This window comes from Peromyscus leucopus, chromosome 5, assembly GCF_004664715.2.
Source record: "Peromyscus leucopus breed LL Stock chromosome 5, UCI_PerLeu_2.1, whole genome shotgun sequence".
Lineage (NCBI taxonomy): Eukaryota > Metazoa > Chordata > Mammalia > Rodentia > Cricetidae > Peromyscus > Peromyscus leucopus.
The window spans coordinates 93236531-93258746 of NC_051067.1; the positions used below are offsets into that span (position 1 = coordinate 93236531).

Here is a 22216-nt window from a genome sequence, read left to right on the forward strand (position 1 = left end):
AGATGTCTTTGAAGACATTAGAGTTTCTGGTATGCTCATGCATCCCGTAGTCCTCTCTCTGAAGACATTAGAGTTTCTGGTATGCTCATGCATCCTGTAGTTCTCTTTATTGCTCATCCTTTGACCAATCATGACCTGATTCCCGATTCCACCACTCTATTGAATCCCTCCTCAAAACTCACCAGTGCTCCTGTCACCAGCTCATATTCCTGGACCTGTAGACCCTATTGTCAGACTATAGTGCCACCATCTCCTCTGGGAAGAGAGAGACATTTCAACAGAGGGACATAGGACAGGATTCTACCACAGCTTGAAATTAACTACTGTGGATGGTTGTGGAAGACACGCAATTTCTCTGGGCATTTACTTTGGGATCTATAAATCTATGTGGCTAGATTTATAACCTTAAAAGCCCTTTTACTTTGTCAAGTCCAAGGTTTACAATTAATCTTAGCTTTGGCATCCATGTTTTAGTTCTGTGTTCTCCCATTTCCTTAGTTAGGATATGTTGCTTGTGTTATGGGTCCATTTCTCCATATTCTTAACCAAATGCATCCATCATAACCTTCTCAACAGATATTCAACACTGCTACCCATACAGGCAGTCTGCAATCAGAGGGAACACTGGTATTTAAAACTCGGGTAACCAAGTCAGGTACTCCTCAAAGAGACGGTGATTTCAGGACTAGGACAGGAAAGTACAAGATGGACAAAAGCAAACTGCTCAAAGAAAAATGGAGTCGTGACAAAGGGAAATAGGAACAATCTGAACTATCAAACAGGCTAGAACCCATGGCATAAAGTAATATATAATGCTGTCATGTAAATATAAAAAGAAAATGAGTATGCAAAGCTTAATGAAGAATGGGATGTTTTAATGCCTTCAAAGGATTTCCGTAAAAACAGACCTAGTTATAAAAGGATAGGAACAACTTTAGTTGAGAGTAGTGAATAGTAGCAAGAACAATGAGAGCCATATGCCCTTGTCAAATGCAATGGGAAAAGTGCAGAATTACTTGTGCATCCCCTGGACCTAACCACAATGAAACTGCTGAAGAAAACACTCAGGACACCGGCATGGGCAGGAACTTTTGTGGGAAATACTCTAACAAAGCAAAACTAAACAAACAAACAAACAAAAGTGGCCATAGGATCCAGTAACGCCAATCCTGGAAGTACACAAAGGAAATAAATCAATATGTTGAAGAGACATATTCCCATGTTCATTTGAGCCCTGTTCATGACACACAAGAAAAGGAGATAGTTTATGTGTCCATCAACTCAATAGAAGTGTGGATAAAGAAAATATAGAATGTATACATGATGCAATAGTACTCTGTTACAAAAAATGGGAATACTGTCAGTCATTAGGACGACATAGATGGAGATCATTATGCTAAGTGAAATAAGCCAGCCTCAGAAAGGCCATTGTCAAAGGAGCTCACTCCTATGTGGAACCTAAGAGCTGTTGTCATAGAGACTGAGAATAGGCTGTTGATTACCAGAGGTTGGAGAGTGCAGGTGAAGACAGGGAGATTGGCCATCAGGTTCTATCTTGAAGATCCATATCTGAGTAAGAAATTCTTGTGTGCTCCTGCGCAGTAGGCACAGGGTGCCTGGCTACCCATAATGACTGTGTACTGCACATATCAGAAGCCTAGGAGGAAGATATTTAGATGCTTTGCCATAGATAAGTGATATTCAAGTACATAGATATGGTTTATTCTGATTATTCAGCAGACACAACTCAAACTACAAGCCTACAAAATTAATAAGCACAATTTTTAAAAAAGGTCATACAGTCTAGAAAAGACTGAGGAACTATCCCAGACCAAAAGAGAAAAACAGATATGGCCAGTTAGCATAGCAGTAAACTCTGAACTGGGTCCTTTACCTGAAAGAGTCATTATTGGGGCAATTGGCAAAAGCATAATAAGATCTGCTGATAGGCAGTTCTGCTCCAGAACTTCTTGCACCAGGTAATAGTCACCTCTTACAAACTTCCTAAGACTAGGTGAAAAATAAGTACTGTGACCATCTCCCTTAACTCATTTTCCACATTGTCTTCCTCAGAATACCTGGTCAGCTCTGCCGGTTACAAACTGCAATTGTTTTAGAGATCTGTCTCAATACCGACTAACAACACATGAGGTTAAGCCACACACCACGTGGTCATGATCGTCCTTATCAGTGGTCAAGTTAAGTCATGACCTAAGTCACAAATCCAGATAGTGGTTATCTCACACATACTCCCTGAAGCGTGGACTTTTTAATAGTTCCAATTATTGTCCAATTAATAGTTCCAACTATATACATAATGCCTACCTCTTTCCAACATAGAATTCTAGGCTTTGGCCATAACATTAACAATCCTAAATCTAGAGGCTTCTAGAATATCACTTAAGTAATGAATGTCTATTTGTAAATACATGTTAACGTCACAAAGAACAAAATAAAATTCTTAAAACTAAAGTGAAATTCACAAATTTCAAACCAGAAACTCTAAAGTTTAGAATAAAGGTGCATCTCTTGAGAACACTGTCCACTAAGTATACATGTCTCCCCCTTGGTTTTCATTAATAATTTTTGGATACAGTCATCCAAGTTAATATATATATATATATATATATATATATATATATATATATATATAGGTTTTTCGAGACAGGGTTTCTCTGCGTAGTTTTGTGCCTTTCCTGGAGCTCACTTGGTAGCCTAGGCTGGCCTTGAACTCACAGAGATCCGCCTGGCTCTGCCTCCCGAGTGCTGGGATTAAAGGCGTGCGCCACCACCACCCGGCTTTAATGTGTATATTTAAGCATAATTAAGAAGTCTGTTATTTTTTATATCAGAGCTCAGCAAAGAAAAGAAAAATGATGAATTACTTAGTAGTAAGATTGAAATTTTATTGCCAAAGGAGCAATAGGAAACTAAAAGCAGCAACCAAAAGTCAGAAAGGTTATTATTCTGGAGGCAAAATATAATGGCATCAAAGCATTGAAGGAAGTCGAGTGTTACCCTGAAATTGTTGTAGTGACAGAACATCTGCTATCACTTTGTCACGCAAGGACAGGAAAGGTTGGGCACACCCAGAATTTCAATAAGCAAAATGCTTGAATCTATAAATGATGAATCTCTAGGTCCTGGATCCAGCAGATTGCAAGGATGAAAACCACCTTAAGGTGAAATTGTTCAATTTATCTAACTGTAACTATGGATTTTAGTTCAATATTCAAATTTAAGTATGAAGCACTTAATAAACCATTTTTAGGGGATAAAAGGTGGATGTGCTGGAATTTAAACCTGAGACATTTCTGATGTGAGAAGCAAGATTTAACAGAAATACACTGTCATTGTCACAGTGGTTTGTATATTATAAAGCACTTGGGGTTTTTGTTGTTGTTGTCATTTGGTTGGTTTGGTTTTTTTTTTTTTTCCCAATAAAATGATCACAAATTTCTCCAGAAATAATATAAGGTAATGAAAGTAAGTGAACTTTCAGGAGAAACAAGTCTCATTTTAAAGCATTACTTAGAGGACTCGCCCTAAGAAATTATAGATCTGTTAGCCATTTTGAAGTCAAAACATTATGTGACAAGTAATCAAAAGAACGTTGCCCCTTTTCATCCCAATGTCCAGGAAGGTCATGTGGCTTCCATAGCCAGCACGACACTCACACACAGAGCATGCCTGCACCAAATCCTCTGTTTCTGTAGTGCACAGCCTGGAAAGCTATCTACAGCTCCGAAGCTTATCTGAAAGGTTACTGATAGGGAAAACTTTGTCACAAACTTCTTGAATTCTGAAACTTTTATGTCACCCACAGAAATAGAATTTTTTTTTAAAAAAAAAGTCAAGGATAATTGACAAATAAAAACAGTTACCTGTGATTTACTAAATTTTTCTCTTCTGTCTGAAGAAAAAGTACGAATTACGGTAAGCACTTAATTGGTTCTGTTGGAACCTGCCAGTCTATGCCCTTTGAAACAGTGGACTTTCCATTCAAAACTCTAAGTCAATGTTAGCACTGCGTTATGAGACTATCACAGTGACTATGGTCATCGTCATAAACAGCCAGTGTGTGTTAGCAGAAGGTCGCTTGTGCCAGGAATAATGCAAATAGAAAGAACAAAAATTCATAGCAGGTGTCAGATTTTATGAAAGAAAATGTTGGGCTAATAAAAGGGACCAAAAACGCCTCCACTTCTCAGTGAAAGGCCACCCCCACCTCTCATTTCACCCTGATAATGATAAATTGCCAGAGCTGTGTGTGTGCGCGCAACACAATTATTTGTGATCAGGTTAACAGTTGTTTTAAGGGACACTTTTTTTTTGGTCCTCCAAAGGGATTCTAAGTCATCTTACCGGCAGACTTCACAGAAAATCAAGCTTTACTCCCTCACTTTAAAAAGAAGACACTGAGGCACCAGAGATTCTGACTCACCCCAGGTCACAGTTCTGTTTGCACTAACCCTGACAGGGAAACTCTAACCCACATGACCCAACTAGGTCCAGTGTCCACCCTGAGGCTTTACATTTAGCTTTGTCATAATTTACTTTACAACTTGGAACTCAGCTCTTCACTGAGAATGATTAACAGAGGTGACTTTCGTCACTTCTCCCACAGAATGCCCACACAGCAAAGAAAGACAACACATACACCATGGCCATTACTCTTTTCTGTCAGCCTAAACAACAGTCTGGGTGACAGTCATTTCTCTTACTTGAATAGGATGCTGTTTCCAAACTACTCAGTAGGCTAATGAAAATTATATCCCCTATCATTTATCCCCTATTATATCTCTATCAACTTCCAAAACGTGTGGAGAACAGGACAAACCGGCAGTGATCAACTTCTATGCTGAAAACACCTTTCATTCTGAACAAGGAGCAAGGGTACCAGCATCCAGGAAGCTGAAGAAGGAGAGTCTAAGGCTAGCTTAGATAGAACATGTGTCTCAGAACGAAAACCTTATCAAAGGTCCAGAAAATAATTTCTAAAGAATCTGTGTTTATGTGTTATAGCAAAATTAAATTATAAGCAGAAGTGGATATTTAACTCATTTGAAAACAAATAATTACATATTAATATAAACATAAGTTTATGAAAAATAACTATTTTTCCAAATGAAAACTTTGGTGAAGAATTAGCCATTTTTTTCTGTCAAGTCTATTATCTTCCTTTAATATAAGAGCCAGATTCTTATATCAACTCCTGCATTCAACATATACTAATATAGTCTGTCCCATGAATATGGGAAAAAAATGTAGCCTCACATGGACTTCCTAGCAAAGGGAAGAATGCTATAAAGGTCTATTCAGATCATTACAGGCATGGTTCTTTGGGACCATAGTGAGAACTGACAGTGAGTACCCTTTTGGAAATGGTGAATGGTTGACAGTTAAACAACATGGAATCTGAACAAATCCCAAGCTACTCAGACATCACTGCATGAAAATCCATTTGTCCACCTTCCACTCTAAGAAAATCTTTTACCCATTCATGATTTATGATTTCATAAACCTCCTTGGAGAGGTCTCGGAATCCCCCAGATCACAGTTTGAAATCTTTAAAATAGGTTTTATCCAGAGAGAAGGGGTGTTGCTGAGACCACCAGCATTCCACATAGCCTTGACCCTTCACAGTCATCAATCTTTATTTGCCCAACATTTTTTGAAATGGGATATTATCATTGCAAGTGGAAAAAAACTGGGAAAAACCAATTTTGTCTAAAAAGATACAAAGAAAGAGACCAATGATGAAACATGAATGAGATTATTGTATTGTGTATATCAAAATCTAGAAAACAGCCTATGTATGCTCTGATTCTTGAAATAAGCAAAGCAAATAGGCTTAGGCTACCATCGCCAGAGAAAGCTGTAAAGACTTACCAACCTACGGGATGCCAAGCAACACTAAAAATTTCACAATGAAATATGGGAAGCTTAATCTTAGCTGACACAAAGCCACCGGAAAATGTACAAGCAGAAAGAATTCCTGTTACTGTACTATTAGGAGGAGGCAGACACTTTCAATACCCACAAACACAGGCTGGTTGATCGTAGCCGTGGCATGCCTAAGGATATGGGTCGATGGATAATCAGGAGGAGACTGAGACACAGCACTGGAATATGGCATGCTGTACTATGGAGAACTGCTAGGAATGTATTCTTAATGGAACATTTGCTTCTATAAAAGCAAGAAGAAAATGGTTTGAGCCAGTGATAAGGAAAAGAATTCTCAAACCAAAAGTTACTGCTTTGTATTTGAAAAAAGAAAAAAAAAGTAAAAAACATATGGGTATACCCTATATTCTGTTAATAGAATGGATATATTTTCCACAAAATAAAGATTCAGGGAAATGAAAGAAAATACCCACATGTTCCTAGATGCCAAAGGAATAAAATGTAGTTAGAAAAGTTATACTTTATATATTCCACAAAAGGTTCACTTATCACATCCATGTAATAAAACCAGAATTGAAGCAAAGTCCAATGCAAGTGCTCATTGCATAAATAAGAGCCACCCTTACCCTCTAAAACCGCTTCCGTGTTTTCCTGAACATGCACCACACTCTCTGCAACAAGGAACACCAATACACATTTACAGTAAATAAAGTATATCTTCTTGCAGAGCTCATAAGTTACAAATACACCAATTCAAAACTATAATGATTTTATATACATAATTTCTAATATAAGAAAGTAAGATTGTCCACTAAGTGCTTTTAGAAGGCTGAGTCTGTAAATGCCTTCATAGTTAAGGAAACAATGTATTTGGACGGGAAACTACAACTTTCATATCATTAGACTACTTCCCTCATCCACCTCCCCTGAAAAAAGAAACCTTCCTAGGAAACAGCAAGAGAAGGAAGCTTGTAGGTAACAGACGTGGGGTTCTGTTTTACTTTACACAACTATTGAAGTAATTAATAAAGAATTTTAACATAAAAAGGAAATAGGACAATGAGAATAAGTAATTTAATACAGTCTCAGTGAAGCAGCAAACCACAAGGAAAACGAGTTCTATTCTGATACAGTACATACAGCAACATTTCCCAAACACTAAAACAGACAACAGAGGGGCACCTATGCATGCTTTTTCCAAGTCAACACAAACATTTTATAAGAGATCTTAAGAATCTTTTGTTTCTCCACTTCAAAAAATAGTGCTATATCAACATTCCAAAGAGAACAAAATGACCATCCTTAAACAAAATAAAATTCAATCTCTCAAATGCAAAAATAAAGACGGGATGTAACAATTTACAAAGCCAGGCTTTTCAAAACTAAAATAATAAAAGAAAAGAAAAGGGAAAAAGAAAGAAAAGGAAAAAGGAAGGGAGAGAGGCGAGAAAGGACTCCAAAATAAATCAACTTACTTTGACACATTTTCTGGAATGTACTCTAGGACTGGATATCCATCACTTCTCCTAGATGACAGGTCACCGTGTGGTTTCCATGACTCCACTAATGTATTGACGGGTGGAAAGGAACTCAAGTGTTGGAAAGATTGGTCTCTAGGTGACCGTGATAAAGATATTGTACCTTGAGCACCAATCCGGTAGTGAAAGGACTGTCCACCCGAATTCACACCGACAATGGCAGACGATGGGATGCTGGCCTCGGGATAATAGCTCCCATCATCTGGTTCTTGCTTAATCCCCAGTGGGAATGCACTGCCTTCACAGCTACCATCAAAACCGGGCACAGGTGGTCCTAAAATTCCTGATAGGGAATAATAGTCTTTATCATCCATAAAGGAAAAATACGAGCCATCCATGAATGGAAATGGGTTGACTGCGGGGTTCCCTTTAAAAGAGGCGCCTGAGCATGAGTGCTTGGCTGATTCTTGCTTTATTGGTACAGAGAATGGAGAACTGGGGTTGATTTTGCTGTTTCCTCCTAGGCAGGAGCTGCTGAAAGCCCCATCTGGTTCTGGTTTTATGTACTGGACAATGTTGAGCTGGCCAGTCACACCATTGGAGATGGCCTTCTCGACTTCCTCTGTCTTAGGGAAAGGAACATCATGAGCACCTTTCTCATGGGTGTCTGGACTGGGAACCGCATCCCGGATGGCACTGGCTCCAGCAACAGCGCCTGAAGTGGTGTAGCTGAAGGCATTGCTGATCGGGCTGCAGATGGACCCCACAGTGCTGGCTGTCGGGCTGGAGAGTGTGGATCTGTTGTTGGTGTTGGAAGGGCTGGAAACGGAGCACCTTGAGTTGTTAAGATTTGCCGGGCTGGACACAGAGGAGCGCAGGGTGACATTATTGGGACTGGAGACTGGAGATTTTACACTGCAGTGACTCGGGGGGCTGGAAATCGGGGATTTCATGCTGCTTAGTGGACTTGAAAGAGGGGAGCCCACGTTGCTAGCATGTGCGGGGCTGTGCGACCGCGAGCCTCGGTTTTCAACATTGGGGGAGCATGTCAGAGGGGTTCCTTGAGTGATGGGGCTGTGCACTGGGAAACCGCCAAAGCTGGCTGTGGAGGAGGACATGGAGTTGAGGCCCGCAGGGCTGCATACCGAAGATGGCATGTTCAGCGGGCTGCAAACAGAGGGGCTCTTCTCATGACAGATGATTGGGCTCTTAACAATGGCACGCATGACCCCACCATTCACGGAGCCTCCGGAGTCGGGCATGAATGACCTCAAGGGCCTGCTCATACCACTTAACGTGGAGGGCCGATGGCCATTCTCTTTGTAAAACTTCACCAGGTGCTCCATGTTTTGGTAAATCTTTGCTGGGCTCATGCTTCCTTGTTGGTTCTGCTGATCGTAGGGGTAGTCGGCATCTCTCACAGAATCCATGTATAAGCCCATGGACTCAGCCACAGTGGCTGAAAGTTCCTTGGATTCCAGCTCGGTTTTAATATCAGATGGTAAAATCCCAGACCGACTACTGTCTTGCTGAAGGCATGGGAGTAGTTCGTGTTTTTCCTTGCTGCTTCCTTGAGTACTGTTGTTTGGAATAGCACCGGAAACACAGCCGACGTTGACAATCTCCATGTAGTTGTCCTCATCGGTCCTTTCCGCAGGTCCAAGAGAAGAACGCTCCACCGTCTGAGAAACTTGACTCCAGCGTCCTTCCATATCTAGACCTTCAGGGAGACTGTGGTAGCCTTTGGTTTCCATAGCTAACAAACAAGATTTTTATTAACATGTTAGAGTCAGTACATAGTAGTATGCTGAGGCATTCTAAGATTGCATTTATTGAGCTACAATATATATTCTATTTGATATGAACAATATTTCTAGTTGCATTAAAATTTATCTTCTTGGGTGCTGACACAATATATCACACACACAGAATATTGACTATAACTTGTTCAGAGCCGGAAGGACCAAACACAATTTTGCATTTAATAAAACTTGCTATAACATAGCCTTCATAGCTTGTAAGGAACATTTATAAATGTTAACTTACTTGAATATTAATTAATAGTCAATATAATCCTAGGTACTGATGTGATAGAGTAGAAAATGAGGACTAAATGAGGCAGGTGATTCAACAAAGTCAAAGCACGGCGACAGATATCAAATTGAAGACTGACCTGGGCAACCTCTCCTTGGGATCCACTTCTACGCAGGAGCGTGGCTGGTTTCCTTGCTGTTAAGCTCGCTCCCATAATAAAGCTCCTTTATACACTAAAACAAAACAAACAGCTAACTTTATGACTCCAGAGTTTTGGGAAACTTGGTCATATGCAAGCTGCCTTCCATATGACCAAATATATAGCCTTATTATAAATGATTATAAATGGAAATGCAATTAAAATTACAGTTCCCAAACATATGCTTACCAACTGAATAGTCACAGAAAAAAAAATCGTTGACTTTCTTATGGTATGTCAGTGGTGAAGATAGTTTAGTGTCAGTTCTGAAGAGGACGAGTTTCTATTAACTGATTGACTTGTAGCACAGACCAGGGCAGTTGCCAGACAGGTCGGCTGCAGCAGGGACTCTTTCCTTGTACTGAATACAGGAAGCTGCTCTGACAAGCACCCTGGCCTATCAACACCTCTCTTCAGTCTTCCAACAGCTGGGCATTTTTACTTTCAACCATGAATGGAGGATGCTTATGAAGGGCCCTGATCATGTAAGCATTTATTCAATGATATTTCCCAAGCACTTATTACACCCTGGGCCTAAGAACAGTCCTGAATCTGTAATAACGAAAAAACAAAAGGGCCTAGTTTCCATCCTAGAGGAGCCTATGGGAGTGTTTTCAATATACATTCATTCCCATCTGCTCTAATCAACAAATTTAGTTCACGAACAGGTTATAATAGGCTATATGTTCACAATTATTATATGCTATATAACTCAGCACACTATTACAATCCTTTCTGATATATTATTTAACCTTATGAACCAATTTATACACAAAAAGCAAAAACCTACTCATAAACAATCCAAGTCAGAGACCAAGGCACTAGTCATACAGCTATGTGGAAGAGCTGGAATTTGATCTCAGGCTTCCTGTTTACCAATGTTTCCCAATCTGGGTCTTAAGGACATTTTCAGGTGGACCATTTTGTTGTTGTTGTTGTTGTGGAGGTCTGCCCTATGCACTGGAATGTGTCTCCTAACTACTAGATGCTGAGAGTACCACTCTCCCCAGATATGACAATCAAAAAAAATGTCTACAGATTATCAAATGTCCCTAGGGAGCAAAATCATCCCTGGACAACTAAAGAAACAGACCACTGTAAAGACATATGTGATAGAAAATTAATTCAGTCTTATCTGTATATCTTATTATTAAAAATCATGCCTGCATACATTTTCAAATGTCCTGCCAGGTCTGCAGTTCTTCGTATATAAAAAGTCTAGCCGAGCGGTGGTGGCGCATGCCTTTAATCCCAGCACTCGGGAGGCAGAGACAGGAGGATCTCTGTGAGTTCGAGGCCATCCTGGGCTACCAAGTGAGTTCCAGGAAAGGCTCAAAGCTACACAAGAAAAACCCTGTCTCGAAAAAACAAAAACAAACAAACAAAAAAAAGTCTAATGCAGCGCTTACATCCTTCTCTGCTTGCCTCTAGCCTTCTCCCTATGCTCTCTTCATTAAAAGAAAAAAAAAAAACGGAAATCCTTTGCTATAGAATTTATATTAATGAACATTGCAAAACAATATAATGACTTCACTAAGTAAATTGGTATTACATATCACAAGTCTCTATAATGAAATGTAATGCTCAAATTGCCTGAGTATTACAATTACCTCTGACTTTTCTGTTGATTTTAAATTATGATTAGTCAGAAACTATCAATTCCACCATTGTGTCCCAGATGGATAGTAAAATGCAAATAAAAATGTTTAACTATTATACTATAATCAATACTCAATTTATGAACCTTAAAATCTACCAATTATGTAGCCTGCTTTCCACTTAAAGAACATTATTCTATTAATTCTTAATAAAAAATCAATCACTAGAAAGTAGAAAATAAATCAAATCACAATCGCAAAGGTTTAGGTAGTTATCTGGTAATTTCAGCCAAAAAATTAAGTATGGATTAAAACCAAGTTAAAGTTGAAACACACACACACACACACACACACACACACACACACACACACAGTGAACTGAAACCTAAATCATTGCTGATAATGGATGTTTTTACTCTTCTGAAAACTCAGTCCTAGCAATGAATTGGAAAATACAATAAATATTATGTGCTGCTTCTACGGGAAATATTCTGTCCTTTCTGTACCAAAGATACTTGGCTATAGCTAAGGTATACATCTTTCAGGTTCAGATCCATTAAATGTCACAAGAACTATATCTGAACTATGTATTCAGAACACAACCTCTTATATATATCTGCCCTGTCTTCATCGCCAAACTCACACCAAACTTCTGAGCTCTGCTGTGACCTTATGATCCTCCTGCATCCTCACTACAAGGCTTCTACAGGGACTCCCCTGCCCCTGATTCCCATAGCTGCAGTCCCAACCTCCCCTCCATCCTAGGCAACAGTGCTGTGGGCAGAGTCCAGATCCTTCTCCAGAACTTCATACACCCAACTATCTTTTGGGATACATGGACATTCTGCTTTTTATGAAGTCTCACAGTAAAATTCTGGATGCTAAAATCCTTGGGAGATTTTAAAATGCAGAAAGCAGTGTATTTTTAATCCAGCACTCCCTAAAATAATTTGATCTCTGTATATCTTGTGGTTCGGAGGACCTACTAATATTCTGAGGGGCACTTGTGACTATTGCCTAAATGAGCCATATGCCAGGTCTACAAACCTCTCTAAAGCTCACAGTAGAATCCTTCCTGGAGACAGTGGGCACTGGTCACAGTTCTTCTGTACAGGGAAGCATTGTATCAGCGAACATCAGACAGCTGAACTCAACTCCCCAAGTCCTGTTTCTCACCAAACTGTGATCTCTCCTAACAGTCTCCTAAAGCCAACTGTGTTTTACCACGTTATTGACAAGAATATCATGAAGAATTTGACAGAGGCTTTCTTGAAATCTAAACTGTCTCTGTTCAAAGTATCCTCATCTATCAATCTCATTCACCTCTCAAAGGAAATGGAATAAAGGTTGGCAGCCAACGCAGAAAAGCGGACAGCAGCAGCATGTGAGCTCAAACCTTGTTTCCGAGACCAGATGCTTTTAAATAGCATTACTGAAACATTTTATGCTGAGTTCTGCTTGGTTAGTACTCTAGTTAGTATTTTCTATAAACAAATGGGTTAGGTTAGAAATTCATTTCCTGTGTTGTCCAGAAAACTCGGGTTGTCTTTTCAGAATTGACATAATGACCATGGCTTTGAATAGTAGTTAAGTCAGCCCGAACTTACCAGTGACTACTAAAAATACGACTTGATGAGTATGATCCTCATAAAACTTTATCCTAAGGGTAAAGGGGAAGCTTTTGTTACTTAAGAATAAAATAATGCAGTGAAATATATGAATTATATTCCTAGCTCAAGGAAAATCAGGCCTCTGCATTTCCCAGTGAACACTATACCAGAGACCACTATACCAGAGACCACTATACCAGAGACCACTATACCAGAGACCACTATACCAGAGACCACTATACCAGAGACGCCTGGGCCATTTTGAACCTTTGTTTCCATGCAAAAGAAACAGGAAGGTGAGAAGAAATTCACATAAGTAAGGGAAAGCACCAACAGGTTTTGTGTGTGTGCACACATGTGCGTGTGTGTGTGTGTGTGTGTGTGTGTGTGTGTGCGCGCGCGCGCGCGCGCATATGTTTGGAGCACTACTAATACCCTGAGGGGCACTTGTCACTACTGTCCTAAATGAGCTATATGCCAGGTCTACAAACCCCTCATGTGTGTATATATGTTTATACACACACACACACACACACACACACACACACACACACACATATCCTTAAATACTATTTCTACGAAGGAACAGACTTTAAAACTTTGTTTCATAGTCTGTTAAACTGCCCTTTTCCATAAGGAAGTAATTTCCTTTTCTTCCCCAGGAATTATTAAAGAGCCTTGGGAATTTGCATCTTTTCTGATAACTTTCACTTTTAATGCTCTCCAAAACATCTCTCCTTCTTAATGGCATCGTTTCCCCAATTATATTGCTTTGGGGTGGCACAGTAGAGACCCAGCTTGAGGGCTTCACAACACGTGGCTGTTTTCATGAGGCAGATGACTTTAGGAGACGAGCTGTGGCTATTCTGCCTCTCAGGACTGTCTCTTCCCCTCTACAGGGGAAAGTGGGATAAATCTGACAAGGTCACTAAGAGAGTGGAGAACCAGTTAGAACCAAGCATACCTGACTTCTGTTCACTAGCCTGACCCATTGAGCTACATCAGCTTTCCATTTTTCTTTTTTTTTAAACAAAACTACCTATCCCATAAAGGAAAAAGCTACGCACATACACACACAAACTTCTCCCCGAAAGCATTTCCATGGCAGTGTGTCATGTCAAACATGAAATTAAAGCTCCAAGGGAGGACTCCGCAGATGGAGAACGCTGTTATCATTACTATGTAAATATCACCAATAACAGCATCTAGAGAATAAGGACCCAAAATGTTAAGGAGCCTTTAAAACTCAGCAGTCTTAATAACTCGTCTGCTATTAAAAGTTTTCCAAACTATGTTATAATAAATAAATAAAGCAGATGGTATGATAAAGCATTAAGATTTAAATCTCATCTTTTTAAAATGCAACAGGAAAAGCCATGCATCTAAAAACCCATCTGGGCAGGGATGCCACCAAAAGCAGCTTCATCCCTTTTCCGTCCCTGCCCTAAGACTCCCCTAGAGTTTCCCTAATATCAAGGAACGGGAAACACAAGATTTTCTAGACCCCTTTTATAAGAGATTTATGGGGCTCTAGCTCCTTCGACTGCCCTATCGGCTACACCTCCCACTCAGATTGAGGAGCTTCCGCAATTGATAGATGAAAGAAACATTATTCAAACGTCCTTTAAAATTTGCAAGAGAAAAAATGATCTGAAATTCATTTTTGGGGAAAGGGGAGGGTGGCAGACCTCCCACTGCCAAAGGCGGTTAAAAGCCGCTCTTTAGAGGGCATTTATCCAAAGTGGCCAAACTTTCCCAAAATAGTCCTCAGCCGGCCGGGGTGGGGGGGCGGGGGGGTTGAAAACCAAAACAAAACAACAAGCACACAGCACCATACTGACTGTGCCTCCGGATTACGCAGCGGCTTCTCCCTGCAAAGTGCAAGCCACCCTTGCCATGGCCGCACGCCGGGCAGGACCGGAGGCGCCCCACTGCGCACCCCTACACACCTGCCTCGGCCGGGGTCGTCTTCTCGCCTTCTACCTGTTGCAGCGCTTGCCACAGCCACGACACCCCTGTTGCGGAGCCCCCCTACATCCAACCACATCCAGGCCAGCGAGTGCCGCTCTCCCCTGCAGCGGGAGAGCCGGAGGCAGCAGCGCTGGCGCCCAGGTGACTTGCACGGGCTTCCTCTGAGCAGCCTGAAGTTGGCTCTCTTCTCCCGGGCCCAATGACACCCTGGGTGCGCAGGAGCTAAGGGGAGGGGTCAGGGGCAGGGCCAGGGCGGGCAGAAGAGGGAGGGAACCCGCGGGAGGGAGCGGGCGAAAGCCCGGAGGGGGAGTGGACCAGCTGGAAGCGGGTCACATGTCCAGAAAGTTCAGGTCGCTGTCCCGCCCGCCGGAGCCATTCCCATTGGCCAAGGGGGAAACAAGGCTCCGCGCTGTGCGGGCCAGGCGTGCTTCTCATTGGGCAATCGGGGCTGTCAGTCACCAGGCGGGCGACATGACTGATACAAAGTTGCTGCGACACAGCCTGGACTCGGCAGCTTCCTTAAAGCTGCAGAGACAGTAGGTTCTCCGGGTTCGCGGAGGTGGCCACGACCCGGGGCACCCCAGCGCATGATGCCCTTTAACCCAAATCTCTCCCTTGCCCCAAACTTGCTCTCACCTACCCAACTGTCCCCCGGGGGAGACCACAGGCAATCTGGAGAGAAGGGGAAAGTGTGGTGACGCGGTAGCAGCCTAGATGGTGTGCCCTCGCGCTCTCCACCTGCAGCGCCAGGTGAGCCGCAGGGACTCATACCCGACGCCGCCCACAGCGTCTGCAAGCCCAGGACGACTCAGGTGGGCGTCCCCAGGACCCCTGGCGTTCTGCTCCCCACCCCCTCCAGGTCTGAGTTACCTCCCCGCCGAGCAGCCTTCGTCTCCGCGGTCGAGAGCCAGAGGATCACGTTCCCACTAGATTTCAGTTTCCTTGTTTTAACCATGCAGGAAAAGCGGGTGCTTTCGGTGCAGCCAAACCCCTTTAAACACAGCCTTCCTCCCACCCCACCCCCTGCCAAAAAAAAGTGCCAGGGTCAAGAGCTAAGGCGCCTGATAATTTTGTTACTGTACTTAGTACTTCAGTGCTGGATTTTTCCACTAGTTCAATATGCAAGAAAGCTTACTATCGAGGATATGCACTTTATAATGTGTGGAAGGGGTGCACATAATTGGGGCAGGCTTATTGGAGGAGGGGAAGACCTAAACTGTTTTCTAAGGATCGTTTGTCTGCGTGAAGAAAAATTGACTTTCCCTTCGCCCCCTCCCGATTTTCCTCCCGCCCACCCAAACACTGCACTTGCTTAAGCCGAAGGATGGGCTCCTTAACTTTAATTTCTAAGGACTTCTAGACTAGTGTGAGGCTCGGTTTTGGACTCCCCTGCTGGCTTGGAGTCAGCACCAGTGACGTACACACCTAAATCTGGTCCCCTGGCTTTTGGCGACCCACAGGCCGCCGGCGGCAGCTGTGCAGCTTTGGGCTCACCCTTGCTCCCCGCGAGCTGAAGCCTCGGGAGGAGGAGGGCACCTTGTACCCAAAGGCCCCTCCTTTCTTTACAGTTAGTTAAGCCTCTAGGTCCTGGATCCCAAGCCCAGGGAGACGGGAACTCTCAGCCACTCCCGCAGGACACTCCCCAGAGCCTGGGGGACTGCAGCTGCTCCCGCGAGCTGGTCGGGACTCGGTACTCCGGTGCCCAGCAGTCGCTGGCGCGGAGCTAGCCCTGGAGCCCCTACACGTACGAATCCGCGCCGAGTGTCCCAACTTTCCCCCGAGGTTAGCTGTCACGAGCGTCGGACGAGCAGTCGCAGCATCGATTGCGCCCCGGGCCGCACGCGGGTGGCGAGCTAGAGCTGGGGGAGTTCCCGACCCGGCGGCCCGGGCTCGCCAAGCAGCAGCGGCTGTAGCTCAGCCAGGGTGACAGAACTATTCATCATTAAAGAAATGGACGCTTCTCCTTTATACTAAGTTTTTACCTCCTCTAGGGAGGGCTGGTGTTGCCCTGGATCGAAGCTCCTTGCAAAATCTAGGTTAGAACGGCGCGGAGCCGCAGCCGCGCTCGCTCGCCCTGCACCCTTGTCCCGCGCCGGCCAAGCGGGTACCTGGACTCCTGCCCGCAGCCCACCTTGCTGCGCCGACCCGCGTCCTCTCCCTTCTGCGCTGGCCTTGCCACCTCGGGGCCACCCCTGTGCTCCCAGGCCCCCTCCCGCCACTGTCGGCGCAAAGTGACAGTCGTTGCACTCACCTTTTCTAGGACATGGTAGGGAGGCTGGGGGTGGGGGGGCAGCGAGACTCCCGCCGCCTCCGCCGCTGCTGCAGCCACCAGCAAGTCCAATACCGGCTGATCAGCGATGAGGATGGAGAGGGTAGCAAGCCCGGCAGTCGCCCTACTGACGGTGGGTAGAGCAATAGAGCAGCAGTGCAGTTATCCTGCTGGAGGCAGCTAGCTGGCGGCACCAAATCGCGCCGAGGGGGCTGCGAGCACCCGCCGGCCCCCAGCAGTGGCAGCTGGGCCTGGGGCCGGCGGGTCTCTGGGGCTGCTGGTTCGCCCCGCGGTTACTGCGGAGGTTCCCGGAACCCGCCAGTCCCGCGGTAGGATTCCGCGCCCGCAGCGGGGAAGCGCGGCTCTCCGTGCCCCCTCCCTGGGCTGGGGTGGCCGGTGACAGCTCCGGTGAGAGAGCGTGTGGGTGTGTGTGTGTGTGTGTGTGTGTGTGTGTGTGTGTGTGTGTGTTTGTGGGGGCAGCCGCGGCGCTGAGGGGGGCCCCTCCCCGGGTCACACCCTCACTAGCAGTATGTGGCAGTCCAGCGTCCACCCATCCGCTGGTGGGAGACAGGGTGCTGGTGGCGGTCGTTGGAACCCCTGCCACTGACAGCAAGGAGGCCAGGGGAAAACGGAACCCCAGTGCACGCACCCTGTACTCCCTTCCTCGCGGGTCCACAAAAGTCGGCCCTGACCTGGCTCCTGGCCTCAGGTGCAGGTGCCACCGGAAAGGGAGCAGAGGGCTGGAGGACCAAGGGCGGGCCAGGAGGGAAAAGTTTCTTTCCTGCGCCTCGGCTGCCCACCGGTGAGACAGCTCTTGGGTCGCTGCCCCACCCCCACCGTGGGGGGGCGCCCTGGAGCGCCGGGGTGTCTGCGCACCAGGGCGTGTAGGGGGGGGGGCGACCGCCCCGGGCCCCGGGCTCTGACAGCGGCCGCCGGGCGCTGCGGGCCTAGGAAGGGACCAGCCGCGACAGCCCTCCCCCGCCGCGCGCCCCCGCGCCGCCCCGCGCGCCCCCGCGCCCTCGCGCCCGCCCGGGCAGACACCTACGCAGCTGCGAAAGTGAAAGGCGGGCTCCCTGGCCGGGCGGCGCGGCGCGCGGGCACGCGGCGCGGGGAGGAGGACTGAGCCCCGAGCTATGATCCTAGGATTCTCCTGTCCCCCGCGCGCCGTGGAGCTGACCACAGCCTTCTCACTCTCCACCCTTCCCAAGTCCCAGCCTCTCACCCCAAGACACTCTGGTCACTCCAGCCCAGTGTGTGTGCGCGCGCTCGTTTTCACGGACATTTGCGGGTGTGCGGGACACCCTATGCTCCAGACTCCGCACCGTTACACACGCCCCTAGGTGGAAAGTCTGCCGGGCGGGGAGACCTGGGTCACTAGCGGTAGAGTCTCACCTGCTAGCTTGGTTTTTAGGACTGAGTTAAATAAACGCAGGACTTGATCGTACAATCCTCTTTTTTGGTTTGACATTCCTTCCACGGTTTTCTAAACTCTCTGTAGCCCCTCCCTCTTTCCCAATTTCCTCCTAAATAGGAGTGAAAGTTGCTAATCCCCATTTAAAAGCGGCACTGTCCTGTTAAAATAATCCCTGCCTTTCTTCAGCAGCACTCCTATGGGCCAGTATCAAGCTTACTTGCTCCACCACCCACAATGTTGGCACTCCTCAGTTCTGTGGCTCAAGGTGGTCTTTTGGCCTGCTGCAAAACAGACTTTTCCTGTTTTGTAAAAGTGGCTTCTAGGTTAAGTTTTGTAGAGGCAAGTCTTAGGTGAGATCAAGTAAGTGTTTAAATAATGTATAATAAAATTTAACCTTATATTCAGCAAATTTTAAAAAGGACAATTTAGAAGAATACTGATGTTCACAAACTGGAAATGTCTTAAAAATAAGAAGGACCGATACTGACGGATGAACAGAAAGATAAATAGAGATGTGATAAAGCGTACGTGAGTGTAGTATAATAACGGAAGAATCAAATTGCTAGTATACAAGTTTTCTCCAACTTCCTTATATGTTTGAGATTTTGCATAGTAAAACACTAGAAGAGGAGCCACCGTTTAAGGTAACTAAGATAATGTAAATTTCATTCACAAGATTGGCGGGTTAGGCTTGGATGATTCCTTTCCCATTTACAAAGTAATCCTTCTCCTAAGTGCTCCCACTGCTACTTCAGTCAATACTTTCAAATACAGACAATGTGATCAAAGTATGCTATAAAATGGACTTATGATAACTGCAACATTTTAGAAATTTAGGAGATGGTTTCCTATGGTTTCTTTTCTTTTCTTTTGTTTTCAAAGACACAGTTTCTCTGTGGGGCTTCGGCTGTCCTGGAACTCACTTTGTAGACCAGGCTGGCCTCCAACTCAGAGATCTGCTTGCCTCTGTCTCCCAAGTGCTGGGACTAAAGGTGTGCACCATCACCGCCTGGAATATTCCTATGTTTTTATTTAGCCACTTTGCAAATTTTTATCTGCTCTGTCTTTAAGGTTGTTTGATATTAAAATCTAAGATTTTTTTGGTATACTCTTTTGAAACATTTTCATACCAACACAGAGGGAGTCTGGGGTCTCTGTATGCCCAGATATGCCCGTTTCTTTTATTATTGGGGAAGATTTAGAGGATCTTAGAATTATCCATAGGCGAAGTTTTAGGTTTTTCTATTTTTAAATTTTTATCTGAGTATCAAGTTTCTCTTGCATAATCTCCCTTTGCTGGCACTCTGAGATGACGCAGCGCTGGAATTCAGGGCTGTACCCCCTTGTGAGGGACACTAGGAAGGTGGCACTGCCTTTGATAGGATCAGTTCATCAGTGCTGTTCCTAAGGGACACTATGAGAAAAGAGATCCCAGGGCTTTAGGGTGTTAGGGGCACTCTCCTTTCCATGCCCATAGGTAAGAGCCCTGTCAGTCTCCAGATGTGTGTGGCAGTGCTGCTGCTTTAGAGACACTATCTCTTAACCAAGGCTGCTCTTTCCAGCCTTTGAAATAAGCATATTTGTTATTTGCAAAAGGATGGAGGTTTCAATCTCTTTTGAAAAAGAGATTAAAAATTAAGAAATGGACAATCACAGAGAAGTATTACTCCATCTCCTATATAGCTACCAAATGTCTTAAAGCTGCAAGCAGCCTAGGTCTCTCTCCCTTTTGACAATCAGAGCACATTCACAGGCTGAGCCTGAGGACACCTCCCTCCCCCATCCCATTAGTGTCAAACTCCCTGAGGTTTGCCACAGTAAAGTGCACGACTCAGCGTTTGCAATTTACATGTGTGACATCACGTCCTCTATTATGTAATTTCAGAAACAAAGCCTAATATCTAAGTTTGTGTTGGAAGAACCAGCTCTGTTTCATCTTGAACAGAGCCGCCCTTAGCTCTCTGCTTCCAGCCTCACTTCCTCACCAGCTGGAAGATTTCTCTGACCTCAGGTTGAACATATCTTTCTTATGTCTTTGTTTGCTAGCAAGAAAGTGAAGGCCATATAGTTTATTTTTATTACATAAGGTTTTTGTTTATTTTTGTAGGCAGGGTTTCTCTGTGTAGCCCTGGCTGTCCTGGAACACTATATGAACCAGGCTGGCCTCGAACTCACAGAGATCTGCCTGCCTCCTTTTTTTTTTTTTTCTTCTAAAGATAAAGGCTAAAGCATTTAGTTACAATTAACTTCATTAACAAGGCTATCATTCTAGGGTTGGTTATTTATTTATTTATTTATTTATTTATTTATTTATTTATTTATTTATTTATTTCAGCTTTTCTCCTCTGTGTAGAGTCAGAGAAAGGAGGTGAACAGGACAATAATGTGAGATCAAACTTCTTTGTTTATTGCAAAACACACAGTTACAGTTTATAAACACTGCACACAAAGAAGAAATTGTGGACTGGAAGATAAATAGAGAACATATTAAGGATTTCACTGATACCTAAAATTGCGCAAACCCAATTTTCTACACAATTTGGAATATTTGCTTCAGTTTTCATTATTCACTAATTTGAATAATTAATTAGGGATTTGTTTACTGACTGATTTATCTTTCTACCTTCATCCTATTTTCAGGCAGTTTAAAAGAGAAAATTCACAAACTTACTACATTTCTATGGCCAAATTTTGAGATGGAAGAGCAGCAAACAGCACACACATCACGATTAGTATCCATATTATTAGAAGCAAATCAGATTTCATTTGGCCCTCACTGAGGTTCTAAACTTAGAAATAATGTACAGTAGTTGGAAGGGGAAGGAACTTAGAGAAGTATATTTTAATAAAACAGGGACATTTTCAATTTCTTCTCTTTTCTCATGTTTTGTTGGTGCAGTAGAAGAAATTCATCACCTTTAAATAACTGTGCTAATCTTACATAAATAACTGCATGGTTGTGTGCTCATTAGGGAGCCAGGCTGTTTTTCTGGTATAATGCTCAGTAGCAGCACACAGACACACACAAATACACTAACACATTCTCACACACATGAACATACACACAAATACACATTGCACACACCACACACACATACACAAACACACTACACACCACACACAGGAGCATACACACATGCACATGCACACACATACATACACACACAACTACACACAGATATACCACACACAAACATATACACATACACACACAAATATACGCTAAACATACCACATATACATACACACACTCACATACACAAACACACTACACACCACATACAAGAGCATATAAATGTACACATGCACACACATACACACACAAATAAACACTATATACCCATACATACACACTCACAAAATACACATACCACACATATTATATACATATACACTTACACACCACAGTACACACACATACATACACATATGCACACGCACACGCTCACACACTACACACACATACACATATACACATGCACACGCACACGCTCACACACTACACACACATACACATATACACATGCACACACATATATGCACATACAAACACACACATGCACATACATGCACACCACACACACAATACATACGATACACACATATGTACATGCACACGCACACACACATGCACACACACTGAAACCCACTGGGTCAAGAGTATGAAACCCCTACCTCTGATGAGCTAGATGAAAGCCCGTGTAGAATTTCTCACCAGGACTTCACAAAAGTAGTT

General features: G+C 43.9%; 1 protein-coding gene across 5 annotated transcripts in view; it reads right to left on the reverse strand.

Annotated features, from left to right (window-relative positions):
* Positions 1 to 17213, reverse strand: part of Nr3c2 (nuclear receptor subfamily 3 group C member 2) — a 165982-nt gene extending 148769 nt beyond the window's left edge. The window contains exons 1-3 of one of the 5 annotated variants that reach the window (XM_037206153.1): positions 14776 to 15558; positions 9559 to 9652; positions 7383 to 9141 (exon numbers count right to left, since the gene is read on the reverse strand). In XM_037206153.1, the coding sequence (XP_037062048.1) occupies positions 7383 to 9139 (1757 nt within the window). In that variant the 5' untranslated portion in view covers positions 9140 to 9141; positions 9559 to 9652; positions 14776 to 15558. Of the gene's footprint in view, positions 1 to 7382; positions 9142 to 9558; positions 9653 to 12823; positions 13173 to 14775; positions 15559 to 15667; positions 15759 to 17048 lie in introns of those variants that run through there. The other 4 variants (XM_037206154.1, XM_037206156.1, XM_037206152.1 and 1 more) reach the window with 4 other exon arrangements.
* Positions 17214 to 22216: the final 5003 nt, after the last annotated feature.